General features: G+C 47.0%; 1 protein-coding gene and 1 non-coding gene across 8 annotated transcripts; both read left to right on the forward strand.

Moving 5' to 3' along the window:
- On the forward strand, positions 1-24,671 carry phf21ab (PHD finger protein 21Ab). Of its 7 annotated transcripts, none has more exons than XM_042226657.1 (19): positions 1-227; positions 5,715-5,754; positions 5,923-5,974; positions 6,054-6,143; positions 7,142-7,174; positions 7,262-7,327; positions 9,170-9,322; positions 9,408-9,623; positions 10,975-11,058; positions 12,115-12,456; positions 13,329-13,445; positions 14,142-14,193; positions 14,279-14,358; positions 15,519-15,579; positions 16,788-17,014; positions 17,384-17,539; positions 17,856-17,931; positions 18,016-18,119; positions 18,659-24,671. In XM_042226657.1, exons 3-19 carry the CDS (start codon positions 5,933-5,935, stop codon positions 19,385-19,387), a joined length of 2,628 nt encoding a protein of 875 aa, XP_042082591.1. In that variant the 5' UTR covers positions 1-227; positions 5,715-5,754; positions 5,923-5,932; the 3' UTR covers positions 19,388-24,671. The 7 variants fall into 7 exon arrangements, with proteins under 7 accessions (XP_042082591.1, XP_042082596.1, XP_042082594.1 ...); XM_042226662.1 differs by having other exon boundaries at positions 16,788-16,810; XM_042226660.1 differs by having other exon boundaries at positions 13,332-13,445.
- Positions 24,672-25,373: 702 nt separating this feature from the next.
- trnam-cau lies at positions 25,374-25,445 on the forward strand. The gene has a single exon. It is a non-coding gene; the product is annotated as a tRNA-Met (tRNA).
- The last annotated feature ends 1,137 nt before the right edge of the window (positions 25,446-26,582 follow it).

Here is a 26,582-nt window from a genome sequence, read left to right on the forward strand (position 1 = left end):
TGTGCTGAGGCTGAGCTGAATGAGATTGAAGAAGAGTTCTTCTTGTTTTGTAGCTTCAGTTTCTCTCTTTTTACACAATTTCCACTAAAAGTCACCCCGAAACACGACAGCTGGGTCCAGCCCCGCGGGGAGGAGGCGGCCGGGCTGTGTGTGCGCCTCTGTTTCACCGCGGATCGGCTTCTTACACACATATATATTTAATTAATCCAGAGGAGGACTGCTGCTGAGTAAGTGCACATTGGGCTTTTTAATTTCATAACTTTAATTTTCCCTGCTGTCAAACTTTACGCGTCTCCTGCGGCCGCCCGTGGTCGAGTGTCTGCGGCTCTTTGCGGGCAGGTGTGCGGGGCTGTCGGCCGGTGTGTGTCCGCTGTGTTCCCGTGTGTTTCTGTGTGTTTAGCTGCTCTGTTTCTTATTCTAGGAGTTGATATTCTGGAGGACAAGGGGCCGATGTAACTTGGACCCACCGACGCCTGCTCGCTGTCAGGGCTTTTTTTCTTGACTCTTGTAAAAAGATGGCGTCTTTCGGGACTGTTGGAGCCCGATTCGAGCCGTGCCCCCGGCCCCTGCCGCCCCTCGGCCGCCGTGTTTTTTTTTTTTTATCTTTGATGGAAGTTGTTATCAGCGTGGCTGCTGGCTGCGTTAGCTCCGCGCGGCTAACAGGATGGTTAGCATTAGCGGCTACGGCTAACGTTATCCACTTGTTCTCAGCCTCAGACGGAGCAATGTCGGACGGTTTTTTTCACACCGAAACACCGAAAAACAGCCCGTAAACCGCGACGGTTCTCCCAAACAGGCGGCCGGGGGGCTCTCCGAGGGGGGACCGAGCGTCCACAGGGCCGCAGAGGCTTAATAACACGGTTATAAAACATTAATTTGTCTGCCCGAAACAAAAACCCACTTTTCAGTGTTTGAACTCCCGCAGCAGCAGAAGAAGAAGCACTTGGCGGCTTTCATCTTGAAACCCTCCATTTTAGCTTCATTTCTTCCCTTTTTGGGCCCTCTGCGGAGGCACGCGGGGCTGCTCGGGGAAGTTTATCCCGACAACTTGGCGTCCCACCCGGGGAGCAATTACTCCAATTAACCGGCGGCCTCCGCAGCCCGCTAACAGCCGCCGAGCACCTCCGCTCAGGTGCTGCACGTATGGACGCTTCTCAGGTGGACCGGGACCCCCCACCCCAACACTACAGGTCCCAGTACTCAGGGCCCCCAGCTCGCGCTGCAGGCTGGAGCACAAAGTACTTTTACTCATCGCTTATGCTGTACTACTGTACCTCGGGGTGGGATAGAAGTACTCGAGTATTTTTGCTTTCTGTTGCTTTAAATGTGTCCTGCAGTAAATTTAGACGTGTACTAACTAAAAACACCAAACAGTAAGTCACAGTACTTTGTTTCAGGATGTAACAGTTACTTTTTTATTAATAAGTAATGCACTACTGCTGTAAGCAAGGGCTGTTTAAAGTACTCGGTTAATAGAAGTATTCAAGTGTTTCTGTTTTCACTCCGTGTGTACTAACGAAGCCTTTTTAACAATGTACTACAGTAAATCAGAGTACTTTGTTTCATATTCCAGACTGGTAAAGTACTACTTTATTCATTAGTTATGCAGCACTACGAAGTGCAGTTTAAAGTACTTTGAAAGTGAAAGTACACAAACATTTTTATTTTCACTCTAGTAAATTTCAGACGGAAGTACTGCAGTAATGAAGCTTTTTTTAAACAAAGTACTTCAGTAGGATCTAATTCAAAGTACTTTTTTAATAATTAGTAATACAGTAGTATAGTTTTGGACTTGGAAAACTGTTGTACTACACTTCAGAGGGACACACTGCAGTAATGAAACGTGTACAACACAGACCCTCGTCCTGTGGTACACAGTGCTCTTTAAAGTACTTTTTCATGTGTACTGCTATATCTAAGTGCAGTTTTAAAGTATGTAGATAGTAGACATATTCAAATGTGTACTAATGAAGCTTTTTAACAATGTACTACAGTAAATCAGAGTACTTTGTTTCACATTTCAGACTATAGTACAAAGTAGCTTTTATGAACTAGTAATAAAGTACTACTAAGTACAGTTTTTAAGTATTTTGATAGTTGAAGTACACAAAAATCCTTATTTACATTCTGAAGTAAATTTCAGAGGGAAGTACTGCAGTAATGAAGGTTTTTAAATACAGTCAGAGTACTTTGTTTCAGGCTGCAGTATAAAGTTGTTTTTACCAGTAAGTATAAGTACTATTTCTGGGTACTTGGATAATAAAGGTTAATGATTACATTTTCTAGTACTTCAAATTTGTACTCCACAAGATTTAAAGAGTAAATGTACTGTACAAACCAAACTTTTTGAATAGAAAAGAGTAACTGGGAGTACTTATCGTGGGATCAGGCTGTAGTTTGTAGTACTGAAATACATTTGTTACAGTTTTTATCAAGTTTAAGGTATTTGTAAAATGGAACTGCAGTACTATTTACATTTCTGGTACCTTAAGCGTGTACTAAGCGAAGTGGTGGATTCATGAGTAAACCAAAGTACTTGTCCCATGTTATAGACTGCAGTTTAAAGTACTTTGTAATGCAGTACTACAATGTATAAGTACATTTTTGAATGACCTGGACCATGGAGTACTTTGGTGTTTATTTGTCCTCTTGTGTACTTGTACTTAAACTATAAGATGGAAGTAAGTCTTTTTTACTAATTAGTACTACAGTACTACTACTTCTAACTAAAGTTTGAGGTACTGTACATGTACTGCTCTAGACTGCATTTCAAAGGGAAACTTTTTACTACTGAATACTGCAGTTTTAATAGTTGTATGTACTCATAAAACAGATGTACCTGAGTATTAGTATTTTTTGTTACTCTGTTCTTGTATTCTACAAGAGTTTTGTTACTGCAGGTACTTACAAAATACACAGTACAAAAGTACTTTGAGTCCCTTTGTCTCAGGTTTCAGGCTGTGTTTAAAGTACTTTTAACAGAGTACTACTGAACTTAAATACGTGTTTGAGCTGCTCAGAAACTGGAAGTACTTCAGTTTTATTCTCTTAGTACTACTAAAGCTTTTCAGTGACGGTTGTATAATGCAGTACTTTCCCCTGTTTTTAGTTTTCAAGTACTTGAAAAGTAGATTCCTCGCATACTAATACTGCATAGAGATACTTTACTCCAGTAGGAAGTACATGCACCTGAATGTTTTAGACACAAATCAGAGTAATACTTTAAACTACAGCACAGAAAATCACAGTACTTCATGACTCAGGTGTTGAGTTTTGGACACGAAGTACTTTCTACTAAATTAGTAAGACGGCACTGCTGCATCTTGTGTAGTATTGAAGTACTTGGAAAACAGGTCTAGTGGTTAAATCGTGTACTTTTAAAAACAACAAACCGGAGTACTGCGAGCCACTTACAGTACGCTCGATTCAGCAGTACTACATGTATTTAGTTTATATGTTTATGTACTTGGAAAAAAGCATCCGAGTACACGTCTGTCTGTGCTTTACAGTAATGATGTAGTATTTTTCTCTAGGCTAATAATAATATGTACTTCAAAATAGTTAAGTACTATAGTTATGGTACTTTTTCCCTCTGAATGAGTTTACATGTAGTATGTACTAATGCAGTACTTCGTAGTATTAATGGAGTTGGTTAAACTTGAAGGAAAGTCAAAGTACTTTTTGTTTCACTGCAGTTTTTGTGTAATTACAGTTTTTAAAGTACAACACAGGAAATCAAAGTACTACTAAGGAAAAGTACTTCACGCCACAGCCTGAAACTCAGTACACGAAGCTAAAATACTCTGTTTATTCTTTTAAAAGTACTTTTTACTGCACTAGTTTCAGCTTTCAGTCTTTCAACCATAAATCTGAGGATTTGAAAACAGGAAGTACTTGAATAGTTTTTCTCACATAGTAGTACTACTACATCATCAGAGCAGTTTTGAGGTACTTTACTACTTATTTTTCACTACTTGATACTATGTTTCAGATTAGGGCTGTGCGATATGACCACAATCTCATATCCCGATATAAAACATCTGTCGTCCCGGTAACGATATAAATCACAAAAATGTAACATTTTCTGTAAATTCTGTGAATCTCGGGCAGCTCGACCTGCGTGAAGTGTTTCCAGCTGGGCGTCCTGTAGCTGCAGTCGAGTGTTTTAACGATGCATGAAACGACACATTTTTAGACATAAGTTGTAACGGCGCCGTTTTCTTTGTGAGTATTTATCACACGGCGTGCTGCGGGGAGAAGCCTGTTCTAACGTCTGAGTCTAAGGTTTATTTTTTAGCACCTGACAGCTCTTTTTTACTTCTCATCCGTAAATAATCTGCTCTTTCACGTGATTCAGTTTATTTTGAAAAGTCTCAACAGGATCTTGAGCTTTATTGTGAAAGGTTTATGTGGAACTTAAACAAGCCGACACGCGATGGTGTTACCATCAACAGGCGCTTGTCCGTCCGTAGTGTGGTTATATTAAATATAAGAGAAAGAGAGAACTTTAAGAACACAGCCACTACAATGACATCCAAACATGAACAAATATCGCCGTAAACAGTTTATTTTGCGACACCACGAAACAAACGACAGCGTAAAATGAAACAGATGTTTTTATATCAGCCCTACTTCAGAGGATTATGTAGTACTAATTAAGCTTACAAAATACCATCACAATCACTCAAAGTACTTTGAGGTGCAAGCTGGAGCCTATAATACTTGTGTGTACTTACAGTGAAAGTACTTGTGCACTTCTTTCTTTTCTTTTTATTCTAATGAAACTTCAAAAATGTAAAAATGAAGCAGTCTTTGTGTTTTATGCACTTTATTTTGTAGCTTTTACAGTTTTTATGAGTACTTCGGTACTTCATTTGTCTGCAGGTTACGGGCTGGGGTGTGAAGTACTCGAGTATTTCCATTTCTTTGTACTCCTGAGTACTTTTTCCTGATGTGCTGCTCACGTTAACCCCAAACAGCATTCAGAGACATGATGCGGCTGTTTTTCCTTAACTTCTTCCGTGGATTCGTCATAAATAATAGATCATCTCAGGACCCTGGGTGTATTTCTGGCGACACTTTGAAGGGCCCTGACCCTTATGTTAGTTCCTGTTTCTGGTGTTTTTAGTTTAAAGAATGTTTTTTGTCTCACTGATGCAAAGACATGTAAATGTTGGCATCCACACAGCAGGGGGCGCTGCAGGGGCAGGGATGAGCTAACAGGCTGGTGATGCAACACATTATTATGATGATGATCTTCTCTGAATGATTTTCTTTGTGTTTTTGAGAAAAATGTGTCGGTTTATTCTTTTGTTTCCTCTCCAGCAGAGAAACACGAGCGAGTACTGCACAGGGCTCGTTCTTAATGCTCCTCTTTGGTGTGTCACATGACCTCTGAATCACTGTGGGCAGTGTGACCTGATCAGGTTTGGCTCACATGTGAAAGTTTTATGGAGCAAAGAAAAACAAACCCAAACTGTCAAATAATAAAAAGAATCATCTTAAAACGTGAACAGCAAACAAACTGAAAGCTTCAGAAAACATCAGCAGATGGTAGAAAGGTGAGGACGTACAAATCGAGTCCACAAACGTGTGTTTTATTTTGAAGGAGTTGTGCTGGCTCAGGACTGATCGCTGTTAGAATAAAGACGTCTTTATTTAAAGTCTCCTGAACACACTGGGCCTGTAATGTGTGCGTTTGCTGTGTGTTGCAGGGCAGCACAGAGGGGTGGAGTCCGGTCCCACAGCCAGGTGGTGAGTGCTGTTATGCTGGAGTGTGAGGCTCATTAATGCTGATGTGAATGAAGTGTTTGATGTTTGGGCGCGATGAAGCTCGGAGCCTGTTTGTGTGTAATGAACAGCTTCAGGTGAGGTCACCTGCCCTGTAGTCATCCGTGTGTCTGTGCCTCGTTTCCTCTGCAGCACCACTTTAATGCTTCAGTTGGATGGTTTTCCTACTGGAGACAGTGTTCAGGTGAGAGCACACACACACAGGTGTGGTAAGTGTAGCCCTGAAACACCAGCGTCTCACCTTTCTGTGTGTGTGCGCGCAGGCTGATCGATCGGCTGGCAGACTGACTGGATCCATGATGGAATTACAGACGTTACAGGAGGCCCTGAAGGTGGAGATCCAGATCCATCAGGTACGCTGTGGGCTCAGCTGTTTCCTGTCTTGGCCGCTCGCTCTTCTTTTTCAAAGTTCAGCGTCTGCATGAACACACTGAGGCAGGACACTGAGTAACGCTGCATAACACAGCCTGCTCCCTTTACTACAAATACATGCGGATCGAATCAGGAGGCAACAGGTGGGGTTTTTACAGCAGCCTGAGGAATAATTCTACTGTGAGTTTAAGTAGTTTCACAGGAAAAACAATGTTTCCACGGTACATCGTTAGTTCATGTAAGCAGATTAAAAAGTGGATTCATTGTTATTTAATATTCATTATGTTGATGTTCAGTCAGTCCTTTCTTTACCACCATAAATGTGACACCGTAATGTCGGAGCAGTCGCACTTTTTGGGCGGAGTAAACCACTCTGAAAACTGCAGCACGCTTACAGTGTAGAAATATTGTTTTTTCCACAAGATAAACAAGAAATAACACAATACTAATAATATACTAATATTACTGTAATAACTACCTGAAGTTACGCATCGCTTAAATTCATCTACAGTCTAATTATTTCTTTGTTTCCTGGGAAAACCTGACCTGTTACCTCCTAGTGTAGCTGACGTGTGGAGGTACATATAAGTGCATTATAATCCCAGTAAAATAAAGTGCAACTCTAGTAGGGGAGTAAGGGGTGAAGCCACATTCAGTCTGCAGACTGTGAGGCCTGCAGTGGGCTGTGTTTTAATGGAGCCTAAATCTGGTTTTCACCCTGAAAACGTGGATGTCTGCTGTACTAAATGAAGTGATGAACAAGCTGAAAATGTTCATAGTGTGATGGTAAACAGGAAAAAAAGAAATCAGGGTCAGGTGTGGTCTCTTTTTCTGTTTTCATTAGTTTATTTAGTTCATATATGATCCTTATCAAAGGACGCGCGTCCGTCAGAGCGAGCGCTGCTCTGTTTCGGGTGCAGTTCCCTGTGATGACCAGCAGGTGTCAGCGTGATCTGTGTTGTCTCTCTTCTTTCTGCAGAAACTGGTTGCTCAGATGAAGCAGGACCCTCAGGTAAGGTCCAAGCTCTTATTTCTTATCAGCACCTCTGAAGCTTCAAACTTTTCAGACGTTTTTTTCATGGCATTTGTTTTTTGTTAGAACGCAGATCTGAAGAAGCAGCTCCACGAACTTCAAGCAAAGATCACAGCGCTCAGCGAGAAGCAGGTATTCAGCTTTGTGCTAACGAGCTCGTGTCCGTGGGCTCGTTGAAAGCGTGACCTTCTGTGATATTAGAGGCTGAGTTCACCGAGCTGTCGTTTCAAACAAAGAAACGTGAGCTCAGAGCGCTTCAGCTTCACAGCGGTAGGAGTGACACGCTCCGAGGCCAAAGCTCAGCGCAGTGGTACAGTCTCACCTCATGAGCTTACATCATTCTGATATCAAACATTATTAATGAACGACACAGAACAGCCAGCAGTGGCAGAGACAGCGGTGCACGTTTGTGTCTTTGACTTGTTTTGCATCATTGTCACTTTGTGACTGGGTCGCTCTCTTTCATGAGCTTCGGTGGTCATTCGTTTCTTCCTCGTGGCTGTTTGACTCTGTGTTTGGGGTCTTTCTCTATGGCTTTGTTTGGTGTCTGGCGTTCATAATAGTCCCTGTGATATATGGATCAGATGAGCGTGTTACGTCACGTCTGTAGTCTCTTTGTCTTCTGTTATTTTTGAACACTTTCATCGTGCCTCCTATTTTTATCTGCTCCCTGCGTGTTTCTCGCTGTGTTTGTTCTGCGTGTGAAACATTTTGTGCTCGCTGCTTCGACATCGTGCAGAATTAAAGAAGACGTTGTTGGATAAGAGTTTGTGCAGACTGAAGTGTGCTGAGATGATGTCGAAGTCGGGATTAGCTCAGATTATTGTGGGGAAACAGAAAGCCGTGCGCGTATTTGTGCAGGCGGGCATCTTGCGTAACCACAGATGACTAAAGTCGGTTTCAGAGAGTCGGCAGATTAGTCTCGCGCTGAGCTCGGCTCCCACCTGATGATAAACTGCCTCAGTGGGAATATGAGCCGGAGCGTGAGGGGTGGGCTCAGAGTAACAGTCTGAAGGAAGTTCAAAAGAAGAAATGTAGGTGATTTCCTGCTCCTGCTTCTTCTTCTTGTAATTAAACTGGCAGCCGTGCAGCTGCTCTCATGGCCTCTTTGATTCTGGGGAAAAGGAGCGAGATTTTTTTTATTGCACTTTTTCTTTCATTCAGATGTGCTGGGAAAAAGTGCATGACCCTTGACCTTTTTTTTTAGAGCGTGCGCCTCACCATCACACGCTGATGTCATCACGCCTGAACCTCCCGAGTCGCAGGCCGAGAAAGACTGAGTTAAACAGGAAGTGTGTGTTTTTGGAATCGGACCTGTGAAAGCAGAAGTCTTGTGAGATTAAACGTCCCTGTGCGGCGGCGGCAGTTGAAGTGCTGCACGTTATTGGCAGAAGGTCAAACAGTTCTCTGAAAGCAGCGCCGCCACTTTCCTCCTCCTCTGTGTTTCTCTGCTTTCTCTCTCGCGGCGTCCTCATTGTGTTTCACTCCATTAAGTTCCTGCTTCTGAGTCGACTGTTGCTAAGCAACAGATGGGCTTTATCCTCCGACTGAGAATTCAGTCGCCAGTGTGTGCGTGACCTCCTGAGCTCCACCCCTTTCTTCTTCTGCTTTTCATTCTTTTTGCTTCTTTCACTTATTTCTCTTTTGCCCCTCCCCCTCCTCCTCGGTCATGCAGAGATGCTTGGGTACTTATTTGTACTTATTTGTACTTATTTGTACTTATTTTCACAGTAACTTTTCTAAATTAAATGATCACATGAACAATCACCAGTTAAAAAACACACTTTTTATATGAGTCCGCCCCAAAGTAAAGTTTAAAAAGCTTTTTTCCTCTGAGAGTCGACCCTCTGCCTCCACACCCTTCAGCCCCCCCCCCCATTATATCGTTTGTTCCATACTTTGTTTCAATAAAGCTTTTTTGAATGGAGAAGTGGCGCCTGCTGCGGGAATAATGTCCTGTGCTCTCGCCTGCAGAAAAAGGTGGTGGAGCAGCTGAGGAAGGAGCTGCTGGTGAAGCAGGAGCCGGAGGCCAAGCTGCAGCTGCAGGTCCAAACTCCTCCAGGAGGAGGAGACATCAAGCCGGCCAACCCACTGCAGAGCCAGCAGATAGCTGGAGCGCTGCAGCAGGTATGAAAGCCGCCGCGCCGTTTACAGGATGACTTAAAATCCGACTGTCTTTAAATGTGTCGTGGGTTAACTTCTCCCTCCACAGACGCTGACAGTGACGCCGGTCCTCACCACAAAGACGCTGGTGCTGAAAGCTGCCCCCGGCACCGTCCTGCCGCAGCGCCCGCCCACCGTCGCTATGGTAACCACAGCTATCACCAAACCCGACTCGCAGAACGCCCCCATCAACCTCCAGGTGGCCGGCAAGCTGACCAATCAGAGCTCGGAGCCCATGCGGCTGGTGTCCAAGAACGCCATGGTGGTAAGTGTGCTGTCGGTGCGATCTGTTCGAGCTCAGGAGACGCTTCAGACTGCCGCCTGCTGACCCGCCTGCGTGCGCTCTCACACGACTCTGTTTCTCTGAAAGCGCTCGAGCGGGCTGTGGCGGCAGCGGCAGCTTCTAGCATCTCCCTCTGGGGGTCAGTTCCCCTCACAGAGGCGCATGATTGCAAAAAGAACACGTCACGACACGACTGAGGGTTTTCCAGGTGGTTTTCCACCGCGGGAACATCTCTGTGCCCGTTCCTGGGCCGCCAGACACAACAAAGTACCACCTCTGGGCGTGGGTAGGTACTTCCTGGGCGGGCCTCGATGCTGATGGGGTAAACTGATCACAGCGAGGGCCATCTTTAAAAACATGTCAGGTGAAGAAGAGCAGAGCAAAGGGAAAAAAGCTTAAAAGTCAGAAACGGAGCGATCGAAATGACGAATCGTAACACAGCAGGTCGTTTTTAAATTGTTCTGCAGCCGTCGTTCTCTGAAACACTTCTGCAGCTTTGCCTTACCTTTAAACATACACTAGTTTTAGCAGCGTGGACAGGGTGTAACAGCACGACCACCTGAGGTCTGCTAACCACCGTGATTAAAATACTGCACAGAAGACAGAAACGAGCGCAGCTGTCGAACAGCGCTGACGTGAACAGAGTTCAAACTTGGAGGTGAGGCTCGTGTTTCAGGTTTCAGGGCAGGGTCCGGTTTGCTTCAAGTGTTGGCCTCTGCTTTGGATGCGGGAACTGACAGAGGTCACAGTGTTCTGCACACGGTTCAGTGTTCCATCTGAAGGACTCTGAACTTTTCCTCCCAGGAATCTTTTCAAGGAAAAGACTGGAGACAGCTCGCTGACACAAACACCTGGATGTTACAAAGTATCAATGTTCCTCTGGATGTAGCGACGTCGCTACATCCAGAGGAACATTGATACTTTGTTATAGTTTTTGAGAAACATTTAGCCAATAAGAGTAAATGTATGTTTACAGTACGGTGCTGGGATGGGGCATGACTCCATGAGCTCTAAAAAGTAGATCTGGGTTTGTACCAACCCCGAAGTTTATGAGCGTTTCACTGGCGAACAGCACCGGACCGATTTTGGTCCCTGGAGGGTTCCTCGTTCCTGCGGTGCAAAAGCAGCTGCTCTGTGCCAGTTCTCCATCCTGCTCCCTCGGCAGAGCCCACAGGTGTGTGATCTACCTGCTGTAAAGCCCGCGTGTTCTCAGAGTTACTTACTCCCACGCTCTGCTGTCAACGCTTGGCGACGCGTCCCGAACCGAGCGCAGCAGACGTGTCGGTCAGATGTCAGCAGCACAGATCCACAATCTGCTGTGGTTTTGTCTCAGGTGCAGGCCGCCGCCCAGCCAATCAAAGTTCCTCAGTTTGTCCCGCCTCCTAGACTGACGCCTCGACCCGCCTTTCAGCCACAGGTGCGTCACTGTGAGACCCGCCTCTGAACCCTAACCCCCTCAGATCAGTGTGTGTGGCCCACCCGACGTGGCGTGCTCACTCTCCAGCAGAGGGCGGGAGCGCACCGAAGCAAACGCTCATGCCTTGCTCCGTGGCACTAAAACATTGTTTTCTGTGTGCTGCCTCTTACTCATCACTTCTCCTCTCGTTGTGCTTCTTTTAATTTCCCGACTGACCTGTGAGCAGGTGTTTTTGGAGGTTTCCTGCCTGTGTACCAGTGTCTTTTACCTTTCTTTGGTCAGAGCTTGTTTCCTGCAGCTTCTTGGTATTTTTGTGTTTCTGGCTGTCGGTGTGTTTTAACCCTTCCACTGGAGGAACGTGGGCGGTGTTTGTGCTGAGTAACGCCACCGGGAGCTCGGGCTCAAACATCAGAGTTAGGCCTCAGAAGTCGTCCTACCAGGAGCAGCGTTTGTCTGTTAGCTCAGAACAAATACTCGAGTACTTCTGTATGAAGTTTGAAGGGTTGGGCTTATAAAACTATTAAATATTGTTAACAATATTACGTTTTGTTTTTTTCCCTCCACCAATCACGTTTGACCTTATTGGTGATTTTTTTTTTAATCTAATGTGTTTTTGCATTTTTAATAAGTCTAAACGATTCGTGTCCTTTCTGCCCTGCCAGCACATCGTTACTGTTAGAGTTTAATGACAAAATGCTTTATAAAACATTAAAGCTTTGCAGTGCCTGTACCTCTGAAGCCCCGCCCCCTGTCTCACTCTGAAGGGCTCATCTCACCTTATTCCCTGAGAGTGACCTGTAGGTGTGGTTAAAGACTGGGACTTTGGAGGCGGGGCTTGTGTGGTAGCAGAGCTGGCACTGCTGTATGATGTGGTGTATCTGTCTTTTTTGATTTAATACATAAAAATAAATGAGCTAATGTTTGTAACATTCCTCTGCTTCAGCAGTAGCAGTAAAGGTAGGCTCAGTCAGGCTGAGGTAGAGCTCCACAGTGGCGTTACCTGCAGTATCAGGTCATTTTTGTGCCGATTTGTGATTGGCTGTGTGTCGTTATCAGGTCCGGCCAAAGTTGGCCACGCCCACCAATGTCCCTATCGCACCGGCCCCTCCCCCACCCATGATGGCAGCCCCCCAGTTGCTGCAGCGGCCCGTCATGTTGGCCACCAAGCTCTCGTCCTCGCTGTCGTCGTCGGCGCCCATCCACCAGGTCCGCATCGTCAACGGCCAGCCCTGCAGCAAGACCGGTGCCGCCCCGCTGACGGGCATCGTCATCACCACGCCAGTCTCCGCTGCACCCACCCGCCTCGCCAGCCCCGCCCAGGTGCCCCTGCCCACCCCCGTCCCCACTCAGACTCCGGTCCAGCCGATCCAGATCAGCAGCCTGACCACTGAGCCCAAGGTAAGGTCCTGCGTTAGTACTGCACTGTTTAGCACAGCAGGATCTGAAATATTTTAATCGTGGTCTTAGATCTTCCTTTTTACTTTCAGAAACCTTTGGATAGTTTTGTAGTTCTGATGTTTAAACAATAAGGCGATGACCGTAAAGATTTAAAGGTGGCGCTCGTGTGCCGCGGCTCCTCCGACACGCTGTAAAGGGCTGTGTCCAGCGCTGAAAGGTTGGATATCAGTTTTAGTTCATTTACAGGTTATGTGCCAGTATAGCACCCCCCTGTGGTGATTCAGGTAACTACAGCACTGAAACGAACAGGCCTCTCAGACTTCAGCAGGGTCTGTTTTTGCCTCTAAAAGTACTGAAGTGGTTTATAAAGCTGGTGTCTGTATAGACGAGGAGAACCTCACTAATGATCTGCTTTTAAATTCGCACGTTTAAATTCTGCTGCTGTGACGGTTAAATCTCTGCGCTGCTTTCCCGACAGCGGTGATCAGAGGAAACGTACCTGCTCTCCGGCCCGAGCATCGGGCAGCTGGACGCTCACAGCTTGTTCTGGTATCGTTAGTATGTTAGAATTGATGATTAGTCAGCGCTGCAGAGCTGCGTGCGGGGCGTCGTCTGCTCGTGTCTTACTGTCACACCCTCTGAAGGTCCCGTGTTTGCAGCTGATGGGTTCTTACTGGAGTCTGGACGCCTGTTCGACCCTCGGGTCTTTGAACGATGGCGCTGTGTCACATTGGTCCGTGTTATTGAAGGAGGCCGTGTGGAGGCCTCTGCTTCTTTCTTCAATGAAAAACAGAAAATAGAAATAATGAAAATATAAAGGAATGTTCTCTTCTGTGACTTAAGCTCGCCGTCTTCGTCTCGTCTTCTCTCAGCAGACTGTTAAACCGGGAGGAACAGAGCAGCACGCCGTCGTCAGCCTCCCGTCCTCCTCCTCAACCGCTCCTGTGTCTCCTCCTCCCAGGCCCCTCAAGAAAGAGGAGAACCCAGAGGTATGACCCACAGAGGGACACACAAGTCGTGTATTTTCTAGCACAAATCACTGAACCCTTTCTCTGTCATCACACGTTTCACCTGCAAATTCTAGATATTAATATCTTTAAGTAAATGTTATTGTTATTAAAACATATTGTTATTATATTGTAGTTCAAACGTACACACACAGGCTGATGTTATGAAAGAAGATAAAGGCGCACGATGTTCCCAATGATCCAAAACCCCAGAAAAAGCTGTTTACCAAACTTTTATTTATGCAGCAGTCGCCTCAAGGTGTTTTATATTATTAGACCCTAAAATAACCCAGAGAAACCCAACAATCATATGACCCTATGAGCAGCTCTTTAGCGACAGTGGGAAGGAAAAACTTCCTTTTAACAGGAAGAAACCTCTGGCAGAACCAGGCCCAGGGAGAGGCGGGGCCATCTGTGGGTGGGGCTTCATTGTGTGCCTGGGTGGGGTTTGAGAGCGAGAAAAGAGGCATGAGAGGAGCTGCTTTACTGCATCGATATAAAATACTTTCATTCTGCATCTCATTTGAAAATGTATCATTTTAAAAAGATGGATTTATGTGTCAGGACGTTCTCCTGCAGATGTTTACGTTGATGCTTGGAGCACGTTTTGCTACCGCACAACTTTGTTGTTGTACCAAACCTGCCAGCGTGATGATTCACCTGCTGTGTCTCCTTTAGAAACTGGCCTTCATGGTGTCCTTGGGCCTGGTAACACACGACCACCTGGAAGGTGAGCGATGGTTTCAGTCTTGGTGTCGTGAAGCTGCTGCGTGAGCAAACATCTGCAGGAAACGCTGATGTGTTTTTATTTGCAGAAATTCAGAGCAAAAGACAGGAACGTAAGAGGAGAACGACGGCCAACCCGGTGTACAGCGGCGCCGTGTTTGAACCCGAGGTACGTCCCAGACTCCCGTTTACCTTTGTGAATTTAGAGTAGGGCTGCCACAAACGATTATTTTGATAGTCGACTAGTCACCGATTATTTTTGCGATTAGTCGACTAATCAGATCATCATCCACTGGACATAAAACTACAGCTTATTGCACCAGCAGCATCTGCTCTTATATAACTATCATTAGCTTACAGCTTTAAGCTTTTAAGGTGCTAACTAACAATAAAGACAAGATGATAGTTTATTCAATTTTAATGAAATCTGCAGATTGTTTCGGTGAAGTTTAATAAACTCCTTGCTATCTAAAATATAACAGGACACCGGAGTAAACTCTCCAGCATCTCACACTTCTGATAATCAGCTGTCTGCTTGACGTTTATTCAGCTGTGTAAAAACTATAACTCAGCCAAACCGATTTACTCAGGAACAAATAAAATACTAAAAAAAGCCAAACAATAACATTTTGAAGTTATCTAAGTGACTCATATATCATGTTTAACCTGAGGAGCGAAAGACGGCGGTGGGTTTGAAAACGATTTGCCGGGAGTCCGGTGTTCTCACGGCGCTAGTGACCTAGCCCCCGGCTAGCTATCGAGCTAGTGGGTAACAGACGTCTCCGAAAACGTCGGAGCGCTTTTGAAAATATGTCGGTGTCCTGATAAACTGAGCAGATATTTGAGGTTTACACAGCTACATTCTCCCTGAAAATATGTTAAACGTTTATTTTGTGACCCAGAAAGAATAATAAGAGTAATATTAAAACTAACTAGCTGCCGCCATTGTTGGAAACTGAGCTGGGTCGCGCTATGAATTCTGGGACACAGCTTCTTCTTCTTCTTCGGGGTTTAACAGCAGCTGGCATCCTTGTACATGCAGTGCTGCCATCTTCTGTTTCAGTCCGTTATTACACTCTTAAATCCTGCTACTTATTCCTGCGTCTTTTGCGATCTTACAAAGCTTCAAACGACACGTCGACTATTAAATCAGTCGTCAACGAGTTTGATAGTCGACGTAGTCGTGACTAGTCGACAAATCGTGGCAGCCCTAATTTAGAGTCAAGCAAAGTGCGATGACATGTTTACGAGTTTGGGTTGATTAAAGTAGTTTTCACCAATATTTTGCCTGCTGAGCGACTTTAACGACGTTTTTCTCTTTTGTTTCAGAGGAAAAAGAGTGCAGTGAGTTACCTGAACAGCCCTCTGCACCAGGGGACCAGGAAGAGAGGTCTGTATGAAAAACAGACCAAAGATGATGGAAATGACAGTAGAAACCAGTAGAGACTGAACGATGCATGACAATAGAATCAGGCAGAGCTACAGTAGAGACGATAATCAGCTGAGAGTCGTGGCAGAGCTGCAGAGAAGAGTGTGTGTGTGTGTGTGTGTGTGCTTCATTGAGTGGAAGAAGAGTAGAAACAGTAGATCAGTGTCTGATCTGATGCTCGGTGCTAATAACGTGCTGTGAAACTTTTCTCCTGCTTCTGCTTCCTGTCTCTGTCGCTTCAGTCGGGTTTCTGTCTAAAGCCGGATTCATGCTCACTCGTCCTCGAGGCTCTGAAGCTTCAAACGGGCTGAAACGCGCCCGCGTGTCGCGTCATTTAGTGCCGATGATCTCAGGTTTCATTCGCAGACTAAACGCAGACACGTACCCTCTGAAACGATGCCGAGGTTGGTGATCAGAGCTGTGGAGCCTTCGATGAAGGAGGATGAATCCGGTTAGACCCTCTGTTTTCTCTGGGAAGAGCTGAAATGCATTCTGGGAATTGTAGGAACACCCTGACTCCCAGTTAACGCCCATGATGTTTGTTTGCTGGGAGCCACGCCGCCGGTAACACGACTAACGGTGTTTCTGATTCGATAACATCACACTTTCCGACAGTCGAGCTGCAGACGTCGTAACGCTAGACGCTAACCTCACGCGCAACTCGTGGTGTCAGATTTTAACACGCCCTGAAAGAGGCGGAGGAAGTCTGCGTCAGTGTCTGCACTGATGTTCGACTGTTCCTTCGCCCTCCAAACGCTGGCCTCGGGTTTCCACCTCGCTGCAGCCGCTCTCTTATTCATCTCTTGCTGTTTGTCTTTTAACTTCGGGTCTTTGTTAAGCCAGTAACGGGCTCGCAGGTCGGCCCGACTGAGCGCCCAACCCACGGCGTGCCTGTCAGCTCCATGCATCTCAGACCCGTATTAAGCCGTTTTATGACTTTTAAGTGGCAACAGGCTGAGCCGCTCGTGCCGAAGAGGCCCGGAAGTCGAAAGACAAAAAGGCGAGGTGGGAACGCGAGGTCGGCACCCGGGGTGTTGACTTCTGACACGAGTCCACGGGCAGCTTTGTACTAGAGCTTGGCGTCAGCTCGCTCGGAGCACTAACCCTGCTGTCTGTGCTTCTGACTCCTCCTCTTCCTCCTCTTCCTCTCTCACCCTGACTCATGCTAGCCAACGAAGACTCCCTTTCCAAGGTATGTCATACAGACTGTTTGTTTTTGTTTTCTCCCCCCTCTCCATCTTTCTTTTTTCTTTGTTTTCCGTCTTTGTCGTCTGTCTCATTTCACCCAGGTCGTCCACCCAAATACAGCAGCGTCCCGGACCTGGTCAGCCTCACCCCGACCTCCCCCTCCAGCCCCGTCCATCCCCTCCCCCTGCCCAGCCCCAGCTCTGGGGATGTAAGTAACGATGGGGGAGACGGACAGCTCAGAGGGTTGGACGCCCCGTCACACACGGTCCTTTTGGCCCAGTAGCTCTGTCACCATTTGCACTCCTCCATTAGTTTGTCGTCTCCATGACACTCATCCGCACTCATCACTTGATTTTACTTTGACTCAGCCTTACAAAGTGAACAGAGTCCTGTAGCGTCATTGATAACTACTGCAGAGCACATTCTAACTCCCCTGTGTGGGCTCAGTCGATTAACACAACACACCATGTCATTAGAACAAGCCCAGACTGTAAACTAAACCAGATCACGGCGCCCCCGCCTTGCCTCTCCGCTGATGGTTGGTGGGGAAACTGATTGGTCCAATTCTTCCTCACAGGGAGACATCCATGAGGACTTCTGCACTGTGTGCAGACGCAGTGGCCAGTTGCTCATGTGCGACACGTGTTCTCGTGTTTATCACCTGGACTGCCTGGATCCACCCCTGAAAACCATTCCTAAAGGCATGTGGATCTGTCCAAAATGCCAAGATCAGGTAACCGCAGCAGACTGATCCTGAGTCAGGGGGAAGGGGGTACTGCAGTCCAGACTGTGCAATGTGCTTCCGGCGGGCCTTCTGCCACGCTGGCCTGAACTTTAGGACTGTTCGATCCTTTGTAAGCAGAAACGTGATGCAGTATTGTTCTTTTGTGCTTCTGTCTCATTCATTGTGTAAAGATCTGCATCTCACATCCATCCACCCCATTGCTCGTCCCCGTATCGGCCCCACCGCAGGGTGGTGGCTAAATTTGTCTCCCTGAACTCTTTTCCGAGCTTCCGCCTCTGTGAAAACTCCCAGCTTCTCTCTCCAGATCCTGAAGAAAGAAGAAGCCATTCCCTGGCCCGGCACCCTGGCTATCGTTCATTCCTACATCGCTTACAAAGAAGGTGACGGCAGCTTTTGCTCTTCTCGTGTGTCGCGTCTGCCGGGACCGGCGAGCTCTGACCGACTCTCCCGTCTTTGTCTTGCAGCTAAAGAAGAGGAGAAGCAGAAGCTGATGAAGTGGAGCTCAGAGCTGAAACTGGAGCGAGAGCAGCTGGAACAGAGAGTCAAGCAGCTCAGCAACTCCATAACAGTGAGCTCAGCGCACACGTTTATGCCTCGGTCCAGTCTCCAGTCCCTCGTTCACAATCTGTGCAGCGCTAAAGTTATCAAAAGTTTTGGCTGTGAGCTGGCTCAGCAGGGGGAAGACTGTCAGCTGCTGTGATGGCCATGTTTTTTGTGTTTGGATGTTGGATAAAGCACCGCGATGCTGCATTGTGAGAGAAAGTTTGTATAATTACCTGTCAGGTCCTGAGCGATCTGCCTCAGGGATGCTGAGTCGGGCTGGTAAGCGATGAAAAGAAGACAGGACAGCTCGTCGTGCTGTAGCTGTATTGTTTTAGAGCTATTCTCCGGCTTCACGTTAAATTCCAGCATCAGCAGCGACGAGCGGGACTGTGTGCCGTAAACGAGCACAGCTCCAGGACAGACGCTCGTCCTCACGGCCGTCACAGTCACAGCGTTTTTACTGTTGTTGCAGTTAAATGCCTGCCGCCAACTTCAGCTTCTGTGAATTGTCACTGCTCTCTTTATTTGAGGAGATGAAACTAAAACCTGTTTTCATTTTTTCAGAAATGCATGGAGACCAAAAACACCATCCTGGCCCGCCAGAAGGAGATGCAGCTCTCCCTGGACAAAGTCAAACACCTGATTCGCCTCATCCAAGCCTTCAACTTCAACCAGGCTCTGGCAGAGACGGAGGGCAAAGACATGAGAGTCCCGGACAGGGCTGAGGCCGCGGTCAGCTCTGAAGCTCCGCCCAAAGTCAACTCAGCGGAGAAGGTGAAGGCGGGGAGCTCCTTGGCCAGCGTCATCACCGAAGGGAGCAAGCCCGAGGAGCACGGAGCCGCGGGGAGCCACCAGACGGGCGGAGACACCTCCGGCCAGCCCGACAGCACAGTCCTAACGGCAGATAGCGGCACCGGCGTGGGGGCGGACGGAAAGGCGGGGCCGGGGGGAGGGGCTAACACGGGGACTGGTCTCCAGGCGGAGATCGTAGCCAAGCCTGAGACTGAGGTAGCCGCGGCAACTAATGTTCCCGCTTCTTCGGCCGTTGCCACCACCAACGGCACAGCCGAGCCAGCCCGTCCTGATCAGAGCCCCGGCGGAGGCCACGGCGCCAACGCCGCCACCGGCTCTGAAAACAAGACAGCTGCCGTCAACCCCCCAGAGACGCCGGCAGAGAAGAAACAGGAGGAGATCACCGGAAGCGATGGCAGCAACACCAACAACAGCAAAACCTCAGAACCCTCCCAGCATTCTTTGCCAGCTCTCGTCAGCAGTTTGGACAATAAAAAGTAACGCGGCGTCTCTTCAGTCGGGGAATTCAAACATATATATTAAAAAAAAAGACTCTTGCTTGCACCGTGTGGTGCCCTGAAGTTGCCAATCTGTATAAATGTTGTTTGTTTGCATTGTATTGTCAGACTGTGTCAATGGTAGATATACAGCCCAAGTCACGTGACTCTGGGAAGACGTAGGCCGTTCCACCCACTGAGCTGGGGTACAGGAAGGCGTGCGCACCAGTGTCATCATGCCAATTAGTGATAGACGTCATGGTGGGAATGCTCAAAGGGAGATTTAACTCATCATCACACCAGTGTGTGCCTGTTACAGTGGCCCCTGTTCCCTGCGAGGTGGGGAGACGGTTCACATGGGCACGAAGAACGCCGAGAACGTGGAGCCAAACATCTGTCAGGGGTTACTGGTCTAAAGCAGTGTTGTGATAAATGAACCTGTTCGTGCCCTCGTCCCAACGAACTTAATGTGAACGACCATGAACCTTAACCATCCGTCCCGACCTTCCCGATCGTCCGATCCTCGCCCGGCCGGCCTCCGGATCTCTTCGGTGGAGAGAAACCCGTGCGTCCCTTCACCCCTTCACTGTGAAAAGGCTTCAGTTTGCTTCAAACACAGAGTGGTGCCAACCACAGGCGCTGCAGATGCAAACAGTCCTAGAAATCTGGATCACGTCGCATCTGGGTGTTTTTGATCGGAAGTCAAACGTAGTGGTCTGTGAATTACGGTGAACTTTGCAGAGAAAATGATGCGTTAGCCAACACCGCTCACGCTGAGCGGCCTAACTTACCTTAACCCAGGTACCCGACAGCTGGGTACAAACAACTGTTGAAGGGAGCGAAAGATAAAAGGCTGAAAATGGGATTTTCAGTCCGTCCTGATTACCGCTAACAGCTCTGAAAATCATACCTTAGACTGATAACCTTCGATATCAGCCAGAGACCTCCTCAGACATCGTCTTTTTAAAGACGGCGGTTGGCGCTTTGAAGCACGCGGCTGCCTTGAAGGTGACGGGTCTGACTTTCCAGATGAGACTGATTGGCAGCATGTCCGCTCATCAAACCACACGTGCACCTGGTGGTGTAAACCCGGGCTCACCTGCCCAGGTCCGAGAACAATACACAACATTATTGCAGAAACCTTAAAGGCCTCGGCATCGTCGCTCTTTTGAAGCACACTGACGCCTTTGGAAAGACTTCCCGAGCGATCCATAATCCCTACATTATTCCCACTCGCAGTCACCCGGTAACCAAACGGCCCATCCTCTCCCCATCTCCTCCCACCTGAGCTCAGGCAGCAAAGACGCCGAGCGGCGCGTTCGACAGGTACAAAGGACGAGGTCGAACAGGCTCGGTAGCCGAACAGATGTTTTCAGTGGTGTCGGTCAAGTGTAGTGATTGAGTTTTCATTCGTGAGTCAAGTGTGTCAACTGTGAGCACTAAATGTGAAATTGCAATACTGCAATGTCAACACACACAAACTATATCTGGGCTGTGTTTCTTTTTTATAGGAAAAGATATTCAGGTCTTCCTAGTCTTCTTCAGAATAAGTGCTTTCTGTTCCTGAACCTGCTGGACTGGCATTATCCACACACAAAGGAGTCCTCTTTTTGAAGCGGTCGTCTTTGCATCGTGTGCGTTTCTGTTGAATCCTGAACTGCCAAAACGACATACCCAAATTCAGCAGGGACAAGTCCACATACTGTATCGAAAGATCAAATCACCGGCGTTGTAAGATATTTAGATGCTACCATTTCAGAAATTGGAAGTCCCCAGATTGAGACAGGAGAGCTTACTAAACAATAACATTAAAGGAACTTTTTTCCTTCAAACGGTTTGTCGTACGAAGCTGCTCCTTCCGACGGATCTCAAAGGACGATAATCCTGAGATTAAAGCACAAGCTTGCTGCATTACAAAGAAGTGCTGAAGAGCTTTTTGTATGTTAATATGGAATTAAACAGAGTATGCATCTCTTTGTTGTGATGTGACTTATCCCCCACATTGCCAATATTTTTCTCGGAGGACACACAAACCTCTCTCTGACGTGCGTAGTTCCTGTTTTTGGGAGGAGCGGCCCGAGAAGCGCCTTCGTCCCCTCGCGGTCAGACACGTGCGTCTCTTTTCTTTCGGTGTGGCCGAAGCACGACGCTGTCGTTTGTGGCTGTCGGTTCAGGTGGGTCTGCTGAGCCGATCACTGCTGGCTTCTTGTTGGGAGCGAGGCAACGACGGCGCCTCTGGTTGTGCTGGAATTTCTGTCGCTTTCTTTCTTCGAGCTGTTTTGGAGCATCGTTGCCCAGGTTTCAGTCGCCCGGCGGCGTCTTCACCCCTGAGTGCCAACGCCGTTTGTTTTCTGTCATCGTGCACGTTCGCTGGGACTAGAGCTCTGCTGTGTGAGTGGCTGTGATACCTTGTAGGTGTGGGGTAGGCCCAGCAGCAGAGGAGGACGAGGAACACGTGAAGGTGGCCGCGTGTTTCAGCCTGTGTTGCTTACTGATGAAACATCAGTAGTTGGACTTTCCTGCTAACACCTGTACGGTCTCTGGAGTGCTGATAGAAGGCGTTTAGCGACGTGCACGTGGCACTGACCGCAGAGGTGAACACGCTGCAGGGCGACTGCGGGTGACCGTTAACTTCATATCACTACGACCAAGTCGGCATATCTGACACCCGGTGTTCTCGTATACAGACTGCCTTCATTCAGAAGATCCCACAGAAACGTTTCCATGCATTCGGCCGCCGTGTCGCGTTTTATGCCGTCGGTCAGAAGAGCTCGGCCATTCGAACACAGATGGGAAAGAAGAGCCAGAAAAAAGAAAAGAAAAAAGGCAACTAAGGTGTCCCCGGGTCCCTCTGAGTATCATTCGTTGTGTGTTTCGTTGTTCGTCGGCGTTCTTCACCACGCGAGGCTGTGTTCACTCATGGGTAGAGCAGAGTAGTCATCGAGTCTCAACAAGGTTTTCTTTCAAAGAGCCCGAACTTGTGTTCCAGTCAGACTGGACCTCTCCCTCTGTACAGTAGGTACCTCGAGTGCCTTTCTTCAAACAGCAGATAATATTTGTCTCTTGACTTGCACTGTGACTTGTAGAACCTTACTAACCCCTCCGTATGACCCTCCGGTCCCCCGTCCCAGGAGCTCCCCCCAAACTCCGGAGCACAAACTCGGTCCCTCCACCTCAGGCTGCCAGTAGTCAATGCAAGTTAAATCTACATTTCATATATGATGCCGTTTGAAATCGACCGCATAGTGTTTTGTTGATGTTTAATAGAGGAGTTGCCTTAAATGTGTTTTGTTTTCGTTTTTTTCTGTGATTAACTTTTCCATTCGGAGAAAAAAAAAACACCTGTGCAGACGCGAAGGTCAGAGGTCGTTTGGTGAGAAGCAGTCGGGGTTTTCCCGACGATGATGATGATGACCTGCTCGGAGCTGTGTTGTGATGCACTTTTTGATTTGACCAGTATTATCGGACCGGGATCGGTCAGCAACGCAGAGCGCAGGTGTGAATCCCGGTTCCCCGGATTTCCTGGCTGGACTCGCGTTCGTTTTATTTTGAAAGGTCCATCGTTGCTTCTGCACTGTTCTGGTTCTTCTTTGGCTTCAGATAACGCCCGAGTTTGCTAAATCAGGTCACATGAGGCGTCTGGCATGATCAAACTTTGACCCGAGTAAGAGCATCTGTCAGTGCAGCGGCGGCAGCGGAGCGCATGACTTTTTATGCAAACTTTGATAATAGACGTGTCGAAACGTTTTTTTTTATATGCATCTGCTTTTATTGTTACGTTTTCATGTGAAACTCGAGTCACTTTCTTTTCTTTGGGCGTTCTGGCAGACACAGATGCCAGAGCGCGCCGTTTAGGTGTTAAACGTTGCAGCGACCATCTGCGTTCAAAGGGTTTCTTCAGAATCAGAAGGTTTTTCCATGGATGTATGAAGAAGAACTGGACACCTGTTCTCCACTGACACGGTGCCGTTTGTGGGGCGGTCCTACCGCAGAACGCTTACCGGTGATTGGTAGAAGTAGCCTGTGGATTTGGAGTAACGTCACCCCAAGTTCGACCAGCGCTTGGTTCAAACATGAACGCAGTCAACGGATTGTGCCCGCCGCTAGTTTCTTTCTGGGAAGTTACCCAACTTTGACCTCATCAGCACCTTGTCAGTGGAACGCAGGAGGAAGATCATCGAAAAAGTAGCCCTAGCTTTGTCCGGCTCGTGGGTTAACAGAGAGAAATCGCTGCTGTGATTGGTTCTGCTTTGTTCAATGACTGTTTGATTCATGGCTTGGCCGAGGTTTAGGTGATGCCGGGCTACAGAGCAGGAGCTCTGTGGGGGAAAGGAGGCATGCGTTAGGCCTGAGTGTCTGCCCTGCATCGGCTCTCTGAATACATCCATGGGTTTAGGTTCTTCGTTGTAGTCTTGATTTGGCTGATGCGGCGTGCCGACTGTTGGGATCCCAGCAGAGCTGCGAAGGTTCGGGGAGGAAGGCTCTCTAAATTGCTTCTCAGTTTCGATTTCGCCGAGCCGTCCGGGTGAACTTATCCAAAGAACACTGAGAGCATACATTTCGTCTCTGCATATCATACGGATGTCGTTTTCCTGCGTTGGCATCGTGCTCGTGGTCACATTAACCGCTCATGCATTCTAAAAAAAACAAAAGACTGTGCTGGGGGGTCGTTCCTGCGAGGTAGTTTGCTCCGACTTTTAAGTTGTATCAGTTTTAAAACGATCAAGTCATGATTGTGGCCTTCTAGTATTCTGTCGGTACATGACGTCATTAATCTCTCGTGCCCGCCCGCCCATCTGTCTGGACCCAAACGTACACCTGCAGCTTCTTACCTCATCCACAGCTGATTCCATCGGGGTGTGTTTGAGTGCAAAAAAAGAAAAGTTCAAAAAAAGAAAAAACAAAAGTCTTTTTTTATCTTCCATTTGGTGAGATGCATTGTAGCGATATGAATAAAGAAAAAGTTCACCTGGTGTGCTGAATAATGTGTAAATTGGTAATTACACAATCTGAATATTTGTATAATTGTTTGTATTTTTTCATAATGATTTTGGAAAGGAATGTGTTTATTTTTTTGACTTCTGTTCCAGATGTGTCTTCTGTTGGCCTGACATTGTGACTGGTCTGGTGGGATTCTTACCTCTGTATTGAGCCTCTTCTGTGATGAATTCTTTGTATGCAGTGTTTAGGAAATACTGTAGGGAACATGGGGAGGAGTTGATATTAGGAGCATTTGATCAATTTGTATTTATTTATTTTATCATTTTGTTAATAAATTGTGAAAAGCAGACCGTGTGGTGCCTGCCTGTTTATTTTGGTTTTAAGAAAGAAGCCACATTCATTAAGAACAAATGTTTGTATAGTCCCTAACAATAAAACCGCCGGCCCCTGTATTACAAATGAGAATATTTTTCCTTTTTTTAAATCGTTTTTGCCTTTTAATTTGATTCGTAGCTTTTGAATTATGTATATTAGATTTTCGTATGTTTTCTTCCAGATATTTGCGGAGTGGTGAGATGAAATGAAGAGAAGGCGTACAGCCTTTATTTCTCCTGTGTCTGTGAAAAATGTCAAAGTAAATTAGCCGATGTGGAGCTGCTGTCTGAGACTCAAACACAGACGCTGTGGATGTGAGAAAAGATAAAAATGTTTTGCTTTTTTTCGTTTCTAATCGGGAGCCTGCTCGGGTATTCTCGCTGGAGATCGGACACAAAGGAAGGTGCTCGTCACACACACTGTAAAAACACGAGAGTTCCGCTCTGACTGAATCCCGAGTCCGCTTTTAAACAACGACGATGACTTCCTGTGGTTAGTCGTCCCGCGGCTCCGTGCCCGCGTGCTTCCCGGACTGAAGCGTGTGGCGAACTGGCCAAACCCTAAAAACTAAACTCCCGCATCTGAAACCCGCCAAAGGAGAAAAGCACCAATCAGATACGAGCGTCGTGGTGTGTGATCTTTATATACAGACCCGTGAGGCCTCTCCCACGAGCAGCAGAGTGGCGCAGCGGAAGCGTGCTGGGCCCATAACCCAGAGGTCGATGGATCGAAACCATCCTCTGCTATGGATTTTGGGTTTTTTTTGTTTTTTTCCCCCCTTTGCCGCCTCTGTCACACTGTCTGTGCTCCTGCGGTAAACTCTCCGTTTTTTATCATTCGTTCAGTAAAACCGCAGACACCTGCTGTACCGCGTGTGCCGCGTTCACTGAGCTCCAGAGACATTTACCCCGAGCCTCGTGGACGCGGCGGAACAAACTGCTGAAAACACGATCGAACTTTTTCCATATCAGGCTGAACAAACCGGTGTTGTGCCAAAAAGTGATTGTCTGCCAAAAACTGATTTCCAGTGTTTCTGTGTATTTTTTATGTGTAATATCTTTACGTATGTTCGTAAATAGACTTCGGTGAACAGGGGATACAAAGGGGTTACATAAAGAATTAAAAAATATCTGTTTTTTAAGTATCTTTACAACTTGTACTTACATTATAACCAATCCGGTCCTTTATCCCCACTTACAATATTTTTACAGAACTATTGTAATATTTGCTGCCATTTCTGCTGTCCTGTTGGGCAACTTACTCTTACAAAATACATGTTTAATGTTAATGAGATTTTTTTTATTGCATAAATAAAGGTTATATAAAAGTCGCTGCCAAAAACTGATTGCGGCTTGTATCTTGCTACACGAATGTTGTTTGTGGCTCAAGATGACTTTATGTCATCCATAAGGGATGCATTTGACATATGTTTAACATATTATAGCCCAACAAGTTACTTATAGCACTTTAAATATGAGCAATCGTTTTTGGCAAATACCGGAAATCAGTTTTTGGCACAACACCGGCAAATGTTCGCCCGAATGTGTAACTACACTAAAAGATGAGACGTGGCGCCCCCTGTCGGAGGTGGGGGGTTAATGCCGCTGGAGGTGTTGAAGACCTGAGGAGCCAACCCGCCTGACCGGGGCATCAAAACACCAACAAGCCTCCATCCATCAGACGCTTAGAGAAGCTCAGGAGAAGCTGCTCTGTGTCTCTGTGGATCCAGAGAAAGCATAAGAAAGGACAGCTGGAAGGTGGAGGTCAACCATCCACAGGCAGGTGAAGAAGGGAGTGCAGGCAGGGTGGAGACCAGTGTCAGCCATGAATGGTTTGCAGACGGTGGAGGTCAGCATGTGCAGGGGGAGACTGGATTTATTAGA

The sequence above is a fragment of the Haplochromis burtoni genome, unplaced genomic scaffold, assembly GCF_018398535.1.
Source record: "Haplochromis burtoni strain Fernald_Lab_line unplaced genomic scaffold, NCSU_Asbu1 Contig_222, whole genome shotgun sequence".
NCBI lineage: Eukaryota > Metazoa > Chordata > Actinopteri > Cichliformes > Cichlidae > Haplochromis > Haplochromis burtoni.